Below are 17,056 nucleotides of genomic sequence, written 5' to 3' on the forward strand. Positions count from 1 at the left end.
GTTCGGATAAATCGGTACTAAATAAGACAACTTAGTCAAAAGCAAGTCAAAACCAAATGTGTTTTCATACTTTAAAATGTTTTTCATTTATTAAAAAAAGAACTTAAATTCGTCTTTGTTAAACTTGCTTTATTTTCAATTTTTAAAAATTACGTCAAAATGAAGTTATTTTTTTGACCTGGGTTTTGATGTCAACAATATTAATATTGTGTGATGGATTAGATCTGATGAAATAAATTTATTTGGCACGCGTATACATAAATAAAATAAATATAACTGTTTGCTTTAACTTGAAATGCATTGATCCGACAATGACGGCAGAAGTATAGAGAAAAAAAAGAGAAATGTATCGTCTGTCACACCCGATCAGACACATCATCGAGTCGATAAATCATATACGTCTGTTATAAACGGTATTATGTATGAATGTTATGTATAAGCGTATAGTGTTGGTGATGTTTTGGCTCGCGCCACAGGGATTTGGCACCCCTGCAGGGACTCCCGACGTCGTGGCACCTCAAACCGCGTCGCGGCAAACTCGTGATAAGGCTGTACACGGCAACGCTCATCGTACGTTCGTACTCGTGCGGGCATAAGTCGTCGCCTGGAGCTTTACGGGACTTGTTTTGTTCAAGCCTTTAAAATACACTCAACAAACTGATCGCAGCTCTCATCTTAAGTTTTTTTTTCTTCACAAGAATCATCCCTGCAACATGTTCCCGTTCTCGTTCCCTAGCTATGCTATACTTGTATGTTAAGAGAATAACAATAATCTTGATTCTCTTAAGAAAACACTCGACTATGACGATCCGAGATGATGCCGCGTCCTGATGATAATGCACGGTAATTCAATGTACGTACCCACGTGCGAGATATATTGTTGTTTGTTAAACCCCTCGAGTCTTTTACAATTATCGTTGATCGCTGAGGTGCCGCGATTGACGCTCTATACTCATAGAGAAATAAAAATTGTTTTCTTCAAATGATACCTTTGTATTTTATAAAAAAGTATATAAATAAAAAAAAATCCTAGCAATCGTTTATTAAAATGTTTTTAAAAAATATAAAATAATTTTTCTTCATTGATTGACATCATAATAATTTAATTACATCTGTAATTTTTTTTAAGTGTATTATTAGAATGCAACAACAAAAAAATAAATAACTGTGGGATTGCTAAGTGGAAAAATAGTTACACTCAGACATTGATGAATTGACAATGACATATGTAAAGCATTTACGGTTTCAAATCGCAAGAAGACTTGTTGTATGTTTTTCCTGCGATCTGTCTCAAAGCTATCATTTTAGCGCACGTTAGAAATTTATATATATATTTCCTGAACACGGTGCGTGTATACAACACCAGTGCGTTGTCGATCAATCATATCTCTATGGAACATGGCTCATGCAAGTCGCAAAAGACTCAAGTAGAAGAACGAGTGGCAAAAGAGCTTCAACTCAACTACTGTACATAACTTATATACTACTGTATAGTAGTAACAACAACTTCTGGCAGCCATGGCTTTATACATTTCGAACATCTGGCATTTGGTAATTTGATTCACTACACCGGAAGTCGGAAAATCAGTATAGGTGTTAAAGTAACGTAAATATGACAAATTTTGTATTAATCTATTATGTCAAATATTGAAATGTCCACGTGTCAAATACAAATTTATCAAATAATTCTGTTGAATTATTGATCGAATAACTTCAGGATATAAATTCGGTGTTAAGAGCACATATTTTAAGATATGGAAGTCTTAAGATTTAAATGTCTGAGTGCAGAAAGTGCGGCGGTTTAAATTTTCAGGTAAATCTTTTACTTTATGGGAAACGAATAATTCATGAATTTTAGAAGCTCTAGTAGACTTTAGTATAGAGTACACTCACAGTTTGGAGTTTTGATTGTTTGAAAAAAAAAAAAAAAAAAAAAAAAAAAAAAAGGACATGCGGTCCTTTTATCCCCCGTGACGAACGACGGACGGGGCACGTTACAACAAATGTTCACTCGGGCCGTTCGCAGTCCATTGTTGCACTTGAAAATGTCAACGGGGCGACGGCAGTGACGACGTCGGGTTTATAAGCATAGAGAGGTACAGTAAAGCATGAACAAGAGGATAGTCGAACGTTTAGTTTAGGTTGAGTATGTATATAAAGGCACACTACTCCACGCTATGCCACTGAATCGGATTATGGGATCAGCCGCTTTAAGGTTTATACTTATTTGTATGTCATGTTGTGTGTCCTAGTCTCTGAACTCTCTGTGTTTGCTTGATACGATGAAAAGTGAAGTGGAGCGAAGATATTTCGATAGGCCACTTTTATTAGTTCTTTCTTTAATATTATTATTATTTTTTTTTTTACTTTTCTTTTCTTTTATCGATACATCATGCAAACAAGGCTTTTACGCAATGTAACCGGTGGTCTGTCATCATTATGGTTTATTGGTTTGACAAATTAGTCTTCTATTCATACGTAATCGGATAGTATATTGACAACAAATTTAAAATTTAATCCAAATAAATTTTTTTAACATTTTAATTATTTTTATTTCACAAGCTGTTACACTGTCAAAAATTTTCGGAATGAACGCGAATTAAATCTGGAGTTAATTCGGGTTGAAGTAAAATCCGTAATCACTCTGAATTCAGCCGCAATTTTTCAGTGTAAAAAAAATCGAACTAAATTTAAAAAACAAAATAATTAATTATTTAATAACATAAATAAATAATAGGATTTTTAAACGATATTAATTTTTTTAAATGTCAAACAACGAGGCAATGACTGCTTTATATATTTATACATCTATATGGATAAATATATAAGGTATATAAGTTAAAGTTGTCGGTTATAGTTGTTGCGAGGTATTATTGGTGATTAATAATTAAATGAATACGTGTATGTACCATCGAATGTAGAGACAGGTAAATTATTACAAATAGGCATGAGCAATCGATTGTAATAATGACAAGGATATTGTACATCATACATTATTATTTATTTATATTTATATTTATATTTATTCCACTATCTGACAGCCGCACATTTAAAACTCATTAATCCCATCAACTCACATTTAATAAATGAACATATTCATTTTATGATTCATTTATTTTTAATCTGAGGTTTGAGATAAAATATTATATATATATATATATATATGTATATATATTTGAACAATTTAAAAAATTTTACTATAAATTTACTGTTAAAAGTGTCAAGTGTCACATCAAGAGGAAGTGTAAGTATCGTATTACACATCCCACGCATCCTATCAAGTGAATCCTGTGTCACACAAAAGAATCTCAGATAAATAATTGGCTCACCCTTAGCGGCACAGGTAGTCTATAGTCTACATGTTCCACTCTGTCTACACTTTCATACAATTCTTTTTCTTATACTTTTTATTGCTTTGTTCTCAAAAAAAAATAAAAAAAAAAAAAAAAACTTGCATCAAACATTTAAAACTCCAAAAAAAAGACACTCGATACATTATATCCATTTATATATTTTTATTCTCATATATATGACACTAATTTTTTTTTTTCAATACTTGTATGTTTATTTTAGAACAGCCAAAAAAAAATATATATATATATTTAGTTATAAATTTAATAGAATGGATGAAAATATAAAAATTTATGAGGAATATGGATATTGATGTGTATAAAAAGTTGCAGTTCGTGCATTAAGGAAAAAAAAATAATAGCAACTAATACTTTAAAACACCACGGGAACTCTGTCTTTATGTATTATATATAAATAAAAATATAAAAATGGATCGATGCTTGTATATTCAGAGTAAAAAAGTTGAAGTACCCGTGGAACGGGTTATAAGTATATTCGTGACTTTAAATGTCAAATATATGTAAAAATATAATAAATATACAAAGAAATATAAAGAACCAAGAAAAAGAACTGCTCCGATAAAACGGCATTTTACTTTAGGTTGAATATATATAAATTTATACGTATGTTCTTCAATATAAAAATAATAAAACGCACGTGTGATATCGCCGTCGATTAATTCAACGTTTCTAAATAAATATATTTGCTACAAAAGCTCAAAAATTATTTTAGCCCAAGTGGCGAATTCGTATTTCACTATTGCTTGTAATTAATATTTCGCATATATGTATGTATTTTTTTTTTGATAATTTTTGTTTTTTTTTAAATGCTGTGGATTTAATTACTTTTTTACCGTCGTCTCGTAAATCATCCGGCGAGACTGGCGGCACTCTTTACAGTCGAGTCATAAAGTCAATTTCTAGTGTACGTACATATTCAGGAAGGAAAAGAGTTGAGTATATATTTAAAATAATATATAATATAAAACTGATGTTATGTTGAGAGCGTAAGAGATCAAGTATCGGGTGCGAGTTGGCGACGGATAAAAAATTTAAAAGAAATATTTTTTTGGAGAAACACGTGTCGTGAATGAACAAAAAATTATAAAAATATATGTATATATATGTCTATATCATAAGAAAAAATATAAAGTAATAGATTATTATACGTTGAGTGTGGACATTATAATGTACATAAGAGTATTTTGTCTGTCAAAACAGAAACCAGAAAATCCCGGATGATCCGCCGGCTAATCCTTGACAATGGGCGATTACCAGGATCTTTAAATTCTAACATTACAAAATGTTATTTAAATGGTATAAATACCCGGAAATAGCTCTATTTGTTAAACTAAATGTATTAATGTGAATATGCTAAGAAATATAATTTTTAAATAAATGAATAGACGGTTAATATTTCAAAGATTATAACAATAATGAGCAATAAATAAATGAAATAAGTAAAGATAAAATTTGTTGACTTTGCCGATGACGATCTAGAGATACAGAACAAAGGACCGAAGTGAATTGTCAAAACGAGCACTAATTTAGTCGTTTAAATGACAAGATCTTATGATGTTATCTGGTGATGACAACGCGGGTGTAAGGTCTTTCTGACTACCAACCACTACCGTTACTCTATATATATATATATATATATACTAGTATATATTTTAGGACTTTACGACTTTACTAACTTAACTTTGCCTGAAGTTACTTAACATCTGAAATAGGAGGACAAAATAACCTGGCACTGGCAGTAGCACTTAATGATCAAAGATTAGAAAATCCAAAGTGGCTAATGTACTTGCCGGTGAAGATTTTTATCGCGTGAGACTGACAATTGACAATTTGGATTTAAATTTTTCTATTCAATACAAATACCGACGGCAATATTTTCTACTCCAATTTGAAAAAAAAAAAAAAAAAAAAAAATGAATATTTTTGCCACTCAATGGACAACATTTGAGTACAAAGCAAAGATCTAAGGACTTATCTATGGAGACACTCACCATATGATGAGCGGGCGATTTAGTGATGGACTGAAGCTGCGGATAAAGCTGACCAGCCGCAGCTGGTGTCATGTCCGTCAGCATCTCGACAGTATCTGTGCGCTCTTGTTTCACACAGACCCCGACGAACTCGCTTTTTACGTTAATTATTGTCAAATAATTAATAAACACTCGTTAAAAAAAAAAACACCTTTGAGTTTTCGTACTAAATTATATTTAAATAATTTTCACTCCAATCACGTCACCGTTACCGTTACTATAAATAAACAAATAAATAATAATTAAAAATACTAATTAATGATATACTGTTAAGTAAATCGCGGTATAAATAACGCGGAGCCGATACGCTCAGCCAGTTTGGCTGCGATCGGTCCGTAGTGCTCGCGATTTAAAACGCGACAACGTTTTTGTTATATGATGTATATATATAGTGTGTATATATAATACAATAGTAGATTGTAAAGAAAGGTGAGAACCGGTTAAACAAGCAAACGTGTGGTTCTCGTTCTTCGCGCGGTGACAGACTGGCCGGCGAACCGATCAGGGTTTAGAGTCGATGGCGATACGCTACAAGAGCTGGAGAATGCCAAGCTACCAGAGTAGGGAATACTATACACACTGTACACAATACACTATACACTTTACTATACTGTATAAACTGTAGACTGGTGTGTAGTTTAGTTTTGTGTAGAGTTGAGTAGTAAGGGTATACCGTGGAACGGCACACCCGACTATGCATGTTATCCCCTTCATATTCGCCCCGGGCAAAAAAGGGGCAGTACTCAGAGGGCGGAATTTACGTGGATGTGGTTCCCGCCTTCGACCGCCTACGAGCTGAATCCACTTTAACTTTTATACTGGTGGGGTGCAGTAGTATACAATAGCACATTCTCTTTCTCTTATACCCGTGGATGTTGATAACGCTGTATTTACTCCACTCGTTTATATAGTGTCTATGTGTAATGTTATGTATATGTGTATATATATACATATATGAATATGTGTAGTATGATGGTATAGGGATAGGCTGATAGGGATAGGTTATCGGTGGATTGTCGCCGCGGTAATCCCCACTCTTATATTACACATTGTGGGGATTATATCAACGGTTTTGTGTGCTGAGTATAGAGTAAGAGGGGGTAGATATGCTTAATAAAAGGGATTGAGGGCGACAGAGAGTGGAGGAGATGTTAACCGTGAAATGCGCGCGCAGAAAGTCCAACTCGCGGTTACAGCTGTGAGAAGGAGTTAGTGTGCTATATGATGTCTTACAATGTATTTCCCTTTCTACCTGCGCGGCGATAGGTAGACCCTACTACTAAATAACATTTGCAATACTACTGCCTAAAGTATGCTTTTTATACTTTATGATCTGGAGATTTTTTGTTATTGATGTTGATGGCATTATTGTTTTTGGGATTTTTAAAACTAAAAAGTTTGGGGGATTTATTGCTCAGTAGAGTTTGGATCTTTAATGGTTACAAGAACGATAACTTGAGGATACAAGAAAATATGCGAGAACTTACTTTGGAGCTATGGTGTTTTGTTATGTTAATTATTTTTTTTTATGCTCGGAAGTTTGAAGCCAACGACTGAAAATTTTTTATTAACTCTAAAATCTCTCATGTTTTTCAAGTTTATATTAAAAATTTTTTCTTACTTTTAAATTAAATTTTAAATTTAATACTATTTTTTTATTATAATTAATATAATTTTGTACATACAGCAAAAAATTTATTTTGTTTTAATTTTTATTACGAATTTGTAAAAAATATTTTTAAGTCAATAAATTTGAAGGATTAATTTTTAAATGGAAACAAAAATATTTTAAGGAGGGTATGTACACAGAAAGACAATCTTAAATCAAGAAAATATTTAGGACAAGTAACTTTGAAGATCAACTCAAGATTTATTTGAGTCAAGAGAATTTGTCTTGGTCAGAAGAGACTTCTACACAGAAAAAAAAAATTTTCTTGGTGCAAGAAATTTTTTGCATTATAAACTAAAAACAAAAATTTTCTTAGGGCGAGAAAAAATTTCTTGGTTCAAAAAATTTTTTAAGGAGAGTCTATACACAGAAAGAAAATCTTGAGTCTAGTAAATATTTTGGAACAAAAACAGCTTCGGAAACCCTCTCGATATTTTCTTGAGTCAAGAGAATTTGTCTTGATTAAAGAAAATTCGTCTTGGTCAGAAGAAATTTCTACACAGAAAAAAAGAATTTCTTGGTGCAAGAAATTTTTTGTGTTATAAACTGAAAAGAAAAATTTTCTTGGAACGAGAAAAAATTTCTTGATTCAAAAAATTTTTCGTTACTCAGAAAATTTTTTCTTACTCCAAGAAATTTTTCGTTTTCAATTTATCGTACAAAAAATTTCTTGAAGTAAGTAAACATTTTTTCGGGACAAGCAAAATTTTCTTGCACCAAGAAATTCTTTTTTTCTGCGTACTTAATCCGAGATAATCGAGGCTTTGAAAAGCATTTTTTTGAATAAAGAATATTTAATTTCAGTTGAGAATTTTTTTTTTCTATGAAGTAATTTTTGTCCAAATTTTTCTTTCAAAAACCTCTAAACGCAAAATTAAGAATGAAGCTCGATGCACTATTTTATGATCTAGTAATCTACTTTTCATTTTTCAAAAATGTTTATTTGTTGAAGAGAAAAACGTGGTCAAAGTTTCCACTCATTGCGCAAGTACAACAAGGACAGTACTGTTCAACGACTTGAGTGTGATAGAGAAAAAAGTCCAGACCCCTCATAAGAGAATTAATTTTATAAGTTTTATTTTTAGCTAAATGATATAAAATTGTAAAACTAGCGTTTCGAAATGATAATGACGACAAATGAATTTATATTTAATTTGATTTTTTATTTAAAATTATATACAAAAGTACTCGAAGGCTATTATGACAAAATAATTTCAGCAAAATTTCAAACGGTCGCCGGCTAAAAAAATGATGAATAAAGAGTGTGTTAACGATATTTATGTACATAATAATATGTATATATGTTATAGAAGTCGCCCGAGAGATTGCATGAGCTCACATGTATGCTAGCATCCTAATGCGATTTTAATCGGAGAGTTTGAATTTCAAATATTATCGACTTGGACTAATAAAACGGAACAGACGGCGATATATGCCAGAGGAAAGGTAAGGGGTCAATTATAAACTCTCTTGTGCCATAATATAGCGTCAGTATTGACTACTTCTGGCGTAACCCGCATGCCTTGAATATATTTAATATGTGTAATCTATAAATTATTTATTACACTAGTTATTTTCAACAAATCACTCCGATTGATTTATCAATAAATATCTAATTAATTCATTTTTTTTATTTTTGATAAAAAATTATTATTATTTTTTTATGCATCGTGAGGAAAAAATAAAAAAGTGAGTCTCGTTAGATATTTTAAGGCTTTAAGGCTGCATTAATCACATTATCCAGCCACCCCCGAATAGAGCGACGGTGCCAAAGGCGATGATGTGGACATCGCGTGCCATCCTGCCACAAAAGGTGTAGAGTGTACGATAGTCGGTCGAGCGGAGCTTGTTCCCGGTATATATAGCCGCCGTCGGATACAAGGGGCGGCGTACACGAGGCGTCGTAGCGCGCGAGAAAAGGGATGTTTTACAATGACTCGCGCGATCTTCTCTCTCTGATAGATATTAACCCACGCACTTATTCAGTTCACGCTAAATTTGTGATCCCGACTGCGTGCCGAGATGCGTGACAGGATCAACAGATAAACGTTGCTTTTCAATGTTAAAAAAAATATAACATAAAAGAGCTCTTTTGGGTAACATATATCTCTGCTCCTGATTTGAAAGGCTAAGAATATATAGTAGCTTGTTTTTTATGATTTATTAGCTATACTTTTCTATTAATGAAATATTTTTTACTTCACGCTTTTATTTTCATATTATACAGATTTATTACCTACGCCTATGGTTATTATCAATGAAAAATTATTTTTATTATTTATTGCAATAATTTATTGAAAAAAAATATTTTAATTAAAAATTATTCGTATTTTTTTTTTTAATATTTAAAAACAAAATAATGAGGAAAGAAGTCTTTAAGAGATTTGAAAAAAAAAAACTATTTTAAGAATTTAATTAATAATAATTATTATTGAGGATGTAATGGTTATTTTTACTTCTAAGTATAAAATTAAAACTAGTAGTTAGTTAAGATTTAAAAAAAAAATTTAAGTGTAAAATAATGACATGGAACAAGTAACTAATTAGTGGCGAAGATAAAAATTGTCTATAATAGAAAGGCAAATGACGTGACGAAAAAAAAATGCATGGAAGTAGCTGACAGGTTTACACAGTTAATGTGTCTCCCTCGATCACTTTTTTTCTCTCCTCCATCATCCATTCAATAATTTTTTAACTTTTTTTTCTTTATTATTATTATTCTCATATACATGTATATTCTTCCGGACCTTTCCGATTCTCGCCGATTCACTCACTCGACGACGACGTAATCTATACTTATCGGCTTCTGTGGGTAAGGATCGAGCGCCGATCGACTTTCAATGATGGATCGTTGATTGGCAGACAGAGACTTCGGGGTTGAAAGGGAAATGGGCTACGGGGGCGGATAATAACAGAGCGGTGACGAGAGGACGCGTATAGGACCAAATCCGAGTGTAAGACAAAGATGTCCGAAATTTATCTCTGCACTGACGAAAAAGACAGAGAGAAAACATCCCGCCGCTGAGGATCAATGCTGAGCATCAAAGAGCTCTATGCCAGTGGGATATATAAAGACTCTGGTGTACCTTTTGCTCTTATGCTTCTTCATTGCCATGTGGTCATCGGCTGAGATGCTGATCTGCTCTCATAATTAACTGAAAATCGTTGCTCTCAAGATCCAATATAAAGATCCATCATCCAACGTATCCAACTTTTTTATACTAAAAGCTTATAAGCTCTTATAAATATGAATAAACTCTTGGGTCTTAATTATATTATAAAATTTTTTATAAATATATATACTGAGAAAATATGTATCAAGGAAAGTTATTAAAAACGCTCGGAAAAATATTATTACTTGAACATGTGCAGTAGTTGACAACAAATAAAATCAAAAAAGAAAAACTCGTTCGCGGTTGATTTACGTCCTCATAACAACGCCCAGCTATGATTTCGTCAGCTATGTATGTACGTACACTTGAGTCTTGAGTCTCGGCCCAACTAACTGCGGATATATACACGTTTATTCCCAAGATGACGGTCGTGCAGTAATGGGGATGGGACACTAGGCGCCCAGATTTATGAGATGTTCTCGAGGAATACTCCATAACTCATTGTCACTTTTTTGCACTAAGATTTATTCAACTCTCATCCTTCTATCTTATTATTTTATTTTTCATTTAATATATATGATGCACAGTTAAGAAATACTAACCACGGTTTTATGCGTTACTGCACTTATTTACACACTTTATGTTGAAAGACACTAATCAAATTTTAAAGTGTGATGACATATTTTTAGATTAGCTTTCAGCAGCTATATGTTAATGCTCTTAAATATATTAATAGTCATTAACAGTTAATTAAATTTAATAATTTAAAAATAAAATCGATATAAAATTTGATGGTCGTGATTTAGCCATGTGATGAGATGTGGGGCGATAAATTGAATGGTAATATTTGCGGTGCGATAGTGACACGAGCCGCTAATAATAATTATTTATGAATATAATGTGTCCTTAAAATTGAGTAAATGACGGTTAAAATCAAAAACCGGCGTTAAATTAACGCGCATGTACCTAGGCCTGGCGAATAAGTTGAGATTGCAGAATGACGTGCAAACTGAGGGACGCCCTCGTCCGCCCCCTGGCAATGCGGTAATCACTATAATTACGTATCGAGCCCTTATATTAATATCCCCCAGCAACATCTCTTTTCCTTGTCGATTTCGTCCTCATCGTCGTTCATTCGCCTTTCTTCGTGAAAGCTACTTCTTCACAACCTTTCACGCGAACCTATCAACCCAGATTTACTGGTTCATGTATATATATATTCATACGTTCTTATATCTACAACATTTCTCGGCATTTATGACCGACATTTCCACACCGCAACATCCATTTCACGTAAACGTACTGGTTGTATATTTTTTTATGGTCCATTTTACTCTTTACAACATTGTAAAATATTATTTTTTAAATATATATTGATCAATATTAAAGAGCTGTTATCCTTTAACTATATAATATCTTCAGGAAAATATAAAACTTAAGTGGATATCATTGAAAAGTTTACTTTTAACACCAAAAAGTTTGGCCAATGACCTACAGCCATAAAATGAATTTTTTCTTACAGGATTCATTACATAATTTTTTTTTTTTTCAACCCAGGTCCAAAAAGTAACTTGATTTCGTAATTTTAAAAATTCAAAGTGACAAAAGCAAGTCAAGTTCTTTTATTAATAAATGAAAAACATATTTTAAAATATGAAAACACATTTGATTTTGGCTTGCTAAGTAGCACACTTGACTTTCATGACATTTATAATATATCAGTTTTAGTCTGTTTTCTGACTTATCAATAAGGCACCAAAATATTGAAAAAACGATCAGAAATTAATGTCATCAAAAAAATATCTGATTAAAAAACTTGACACATGGGACGACGAAAAATAAGTTACAAATAATGGTCAAATAAGTCATCTAAATGATTTTTTAAATTGAAATGTCTTTTTGAAGGTAGGAAAAATAACAAATTTTCTATGTTTCCTAGAACTAACATCCGCATGTCTTATTTATACCAAAAAAGGCGACTTTGAGAATAAAAAAAATTTGTTTGTCTTTTTAAATCACATCTTTATGACATCTAAAAGTTGTTTCTGTGCTACTTAGGTTGCTTTTGATTTTTCACGGAAAAAGTACACGGAAGTACACGGAAAAAAATGTTGGCTGAAAACCTAGTAATTTTTATTATGCTGTCGACCAAAGTTGAAACAGGAAGTGAAGCATCCAAAAAATGATCATGCATGCTCTTATAAAAAATTATTATGCCGCATCAAAACTATTATAATGTATGAAAGTAATTGTTTTTAAAGCTTATCGAAAAGTTTTTCGCGCGTAGTGAGTATTGTGATACAGCATGATAATTTTTTGGATGCTTCACTCCCTGTTTCAAATTTGGTCGACAGCATAATAAAAATTCCTAGGTTTCAGCCAACATTTTTCCCCGTGTACCGAATTACGCCAACTATGTCTAATCTAAGTCAACGTGACTTTCATTTGACTTAGGGTAGAGGTACCATTTTGTGGCCACTGTTTCATTTTTGGACATTTGATACTTTATTTTAATTAATGAAAAAGTGTAAAATAAAATTACCATTTTAATAGCGGGTTACAAGTATCTTTGAATACATTTTAAAAATTAATTTTGTCATTGCGTTTTTTACAAACTGTTTTATTTAAATTTGTCAAGGTTCCAAAACTGGCCCTAAAGTGGTCCTTCTACCCTAGTTGACTTAAATTTTTAAGTTAAAAGAGTCATATTGAAGTTAAAAAAAGTAAGTGTGGCCATAATTTAGTGAACTAAATAATAATTTAAAAAAATTATAGCAGTAAAAATCAAGTTAATGAAGTCAAAAGCAAGTCCAATATTAGTCAAAAAAGTCAAAACAAATTTTTGACCCAGGAAATTAAATTAAAAATTTTTTTTATCAATTTTTAGGTTAAAAAAAAAGTAACTGAATCAATTGATTGAATACAAGTGTAAAAGGCATATAAAAGCACAGTTGTAGAAGTTTCCGGCAGTTAGAAATATAAGCTATTGCGTGTTTTAGTGGTGGTATGAGAGACCAAGGCAGCGATGAGTACAGAGCTACAAAATTGCCCGATAAATTGAATTTCCATTGGAAAATTGGCAGAATGCGTAGTTTAAATAAAACGAAGGCTACAGCTAGTTCGATACGACCTTTAGGGCAAATTTACGATCGCAACAAGCAGACTATAGTCTGCTATATACGACGACGACAAAGATGACGAAAAGAGTATGAGAATTAGATGATATAGTTATGAATGTCGTATTGGCCGTTATGGATGCTGGGAGATGAACAATTAATGAAGGGGTGGCACTGTAACGCCCAGGACGCAGTCGACGCAGGACTCATTCAGTCGATCATAGGTTGATCTTGTCAAATATCGTTAGGGAATCACGCTTTACAACTTTAAATTGCGGAAGGCGTCTATCGACACCATCCCCAAAACCCACTCAAATTGGTGTGCGTAGGAGAATATACATATATGTACATAGTATCGGAGTTTGTCTCTAAAACAGAGGGTAAAACTCTTAGGAATATTTTGATGTTGGATGACTTTGACGTGTAAATTATTTTCCGCTATTTTTCTTTTTATTTCAAGGATTTGTGTCGTTCGTCTAAAATAATAACAGTATATACATTGTGTGCATTATATCTTACTCAAGATGACTACATGGTATTTTGTAAAAGAGTCGTATGTGATTAGAGTCACACGCAAAGCTCGTAAATTTTCTATAAACAACAATATCAGGAGAATTTGCGTCATGATGATGAGGAAAAAAAAAATATTTAAACATAAAAAACAAAAACTGGAATAAGTGCAGTAGTGTTAACAGCAATTTAGTCGAGTAGAAAATTGGATCATAATCTACTTTTGAAGTTAAATTTTCTTGAAAACCTCTTTCTCGACTACTCATTGACCGCACGTCCTGTGCCCTATATACGATATACGGCATTGAATGTGTGTTCTATTATGTACATACGCGGGCTGTAGAGACTTTATAACGCGTGATAAAATCATTTGCATGGCTCGTACAGCTCATCGTGCTACTAATTACCAGGTGCAGTGAAAAATGTTTTACAGCATGCGAGAATTTAAATATACTTGGGCCACTCTCTCTTCTCCGATAACACTGGGTCTTAAGTAAATCTTGACGGTTTCATTGCGAAACTCTTGAGCTAAATTATTTTTTCAAGATTTTTAACTGGCATATAATTTGTTTCAGACTTTTTTTTACTGTAAACATTTAAGGTTATTACTTATCAAAAAATTACATTTAATTATTAATTTTTTTTTTAAAATGTTAAACTAATTTACCTCAAGATATTCCGTATCTGTTGATGAGAGATGACTCGATTGTGACATTTGGGTCATTACTACACTCTGGGGGTGAGCTTGTTGTGGATATTGATATGCACAATTCATTTTCAAAATTTTTTATTCACTATTTTTTTCAGTCAAAAAATTTTATTTGTGATTTTTAATTTATATTTAAATATTCAATTTATTTTTTTTATTTTTCTATATTATCATTAGTCATTATTCATAAATAAATAAATTAATTATTATTTCAGTTCACTTCTTACATTCAACTCACAAACACTTGAATAATTAATGATTTTTTTTTTAAATATATTACATGATAAAATGAGTAATATTAAATAATAATATAAAAATCACTCTTCATATTTAAATAAAGTTTAATTTAAAAAAAAAATTGACTTGACCGTAGCACGTGTGTTAAACATAATAAAGTGTATGAGAGTTTAATGATACGTGGATTTAATAATCGTGATTACAGAAGTAATGGGTTATTATATTATAATATTACGAGAGAGCAAGTAGAGATATCGATGCGGCACTCATCAGGGAACAATTATAACTGAGGTTTTTCGAACGGCGCCGGGTGTCGGGGGCTACAGAGTTGAGTAGAGAAAGAGAGAGAGAGAGAGAGACCAGAGAGCTGAGCGCTCGTTCGCTCGCGCGGAGGCGGATCATTCCCGCGACTCGCGTGTGTAGTTCACTACTCAGCGATTTAACTCTCTCTTACTAAACTCTTTTTCTCTTTCACTCTATCAGTATTTCTCATTCGCGGTTGCGTGTGCGCGGGACACTTGCCGATTCCTCAGCGCGTGTATTCATACGCGATGTGATGCGTGGGCCCGGTACGACTGGTTGATGCGCACTAATACTTGCTAAGATTTAACAAATGTCTACATATGTAAATACATACATATATGTTTAAAGAATGAGGATTATACATATGAACATTTATGCATGGGGAAGGAAGTGTTGTTGTTGTATTCTGGTGGGGTCTCAGACCGCCCTCTAAACCGTCTTCGTCTTCCCTTTTTATACCCCTTTCATCTCCTCAATCCCCCTTTTACCTCCAACTATCTCAACCGTGAGTCTGATCTCCACCAATTAAAAATCTCTGTAAATCACGTGAGATGTTTACTTTTTTTTTTTCTACTGGATTTTTTTATTTTAGATCAAGTATTCATATATAATGCGTTTATTAGAAGTTTTTAAAAGTTTCAAATTTTAGTTTTATATTTTGTAGAAATTAACTTTGACATTTGATAGATAAAAAAGTTTAACGTACAGTAATTTGTAGAGCTATAGATTAAAATCATGAGGAAATTGATTTATGAAAGATAAATGGTATTATATTTGTTACGCTGTATATTAAATTCTCAAATGGACAAACTACATCTCGTTTATGCATCAAAGACATATTATATATAATAATATTATTATTATTATTAAAAACATTTGATATTTCATAATTTATTTAATCAGGCATTAAATGTCAGGTACTAGTATAAAATGACACGCATGATTAGTCGAGACATTTCAAATAAAGGTGTATCCTATACATAATTTATTAACATGAAAATAAATAAGTAACCTCGGGTTTAAAAGGTTTCATATAAAAATGTAAAACATTGTTATATAGATCAGTAACGATTTAAGCTTTCAAACTCACTAATAGCAGACTTTATGATCACAACTTGATCCCGTCGAGATCTAATGCAGAATTTTAACCTAAATGAGTATGCCGTGAAATGCTCTCAAATGCATTGAAAACCTACATTAGACTTTGTACGACATCATTATACAAGCTTGAAATAATTCAGCTTAGACTTATAATGAGGCCTGAATTAGACCTAAAAAGACATATATCGTAAAACGAACGAATTCAGAATTTTTGAAATCGACTCTCTGTTGGTTCCAGGCTGCTTCTAGGCCCTACTCCACTTCTAGGTGTTATTAATTGACTGATAAAATTGCTGGATCACTTGCAGCAGTTTCTTACTTAACAGAAAAAAAATAGGCGCTGCAACAGGACAAAATCCTGTTGCAGCACCTATTTTTTTTCCATGTAGCCTTAGAATTTTTTTCAATAGACCCTCTATTAGTTCTGGGCTGCCTGTGGGAACCAATCTACCATTGAGTGTCATTAGCTTACTGCTCTCTAAACATGAATACGTGAAATAAGTGAATATTCACTAATTCTGAGTGCCAATTAAACCACTTTTAGAAGTTAGTAGTTCGATTTGCACTTGGAATTAGTGAATATTTACACGGAAAAAAAAATAGGCGATGCAACAGGACAAAACCCTGTTTCCGCAACAGGATTCTCATGTTACATCAACAGGACACATCCTGTGGGAGCAACAGGATTTTGTCCTGTTGCAGCACCTATTATTTTTCCGTGCACTTATTTTCACTGATTCATGTTTGGAGAGTGGAGAGATGACTGGATCACTTGCTTCAATTCTCCAGTAGGCCGCGAATTTCAAAATTTTACCATTTTATAGTATTCCTTGCAAGTCTTCTCTGCTGCTAAGTCTAGTTACGTTCGTTTTACGATTTAAATGTAGGTCTAATTCA

General features: G+C 32.4%; 1 protein-coding gene across 2 annotated transcripts in view; it reads right to left on the reverse strand.

Moving 5' to 3' along the window:
- LOC103571985 (transcription factor Sp8) overlaps window positions 1-14,559 on the reverse strand; it is a 35,961-nt gene extending 21,402 nt beyond the window's left edge. Inside the window, exon 1 of one of the 2 annotated variants that reach the window (XM_008550368.2) lies at window positions 14,477-14,559. In XM_008550368.2, the coding sequence (XP_008548590.1) occupies window positions 14,477-14,533 (57 nt within the window). In that variant the 5' untranslated portion in view covers window positions 14,534-14,559. Of the gene's footprint in view, window positions 1-5,362; window positions 5,869-14,476 lie in introns of those variants that run through there. The other variant, XM_008550359.2, reaches the window with a different exon arrangement.
- Window positions 14,560-17,056: the final 2,497 nt, after the last annotated feature.

This window comes from Microplitis demolitor, chromosome 3, assembly GCF_026212275.2.
Source record: "Microplitis demolitor isolate Queensland-Clemson2020A chromosome 3, iyMicDemo2.1a, whole genome shotgun sequence".
NCBI classification, from domain to species: Eukaryota; Metazoa; Arthropoda; class Insecta; order Hymenoptera; family Braconidae; genus Microplitis; species Microplitis demolitor.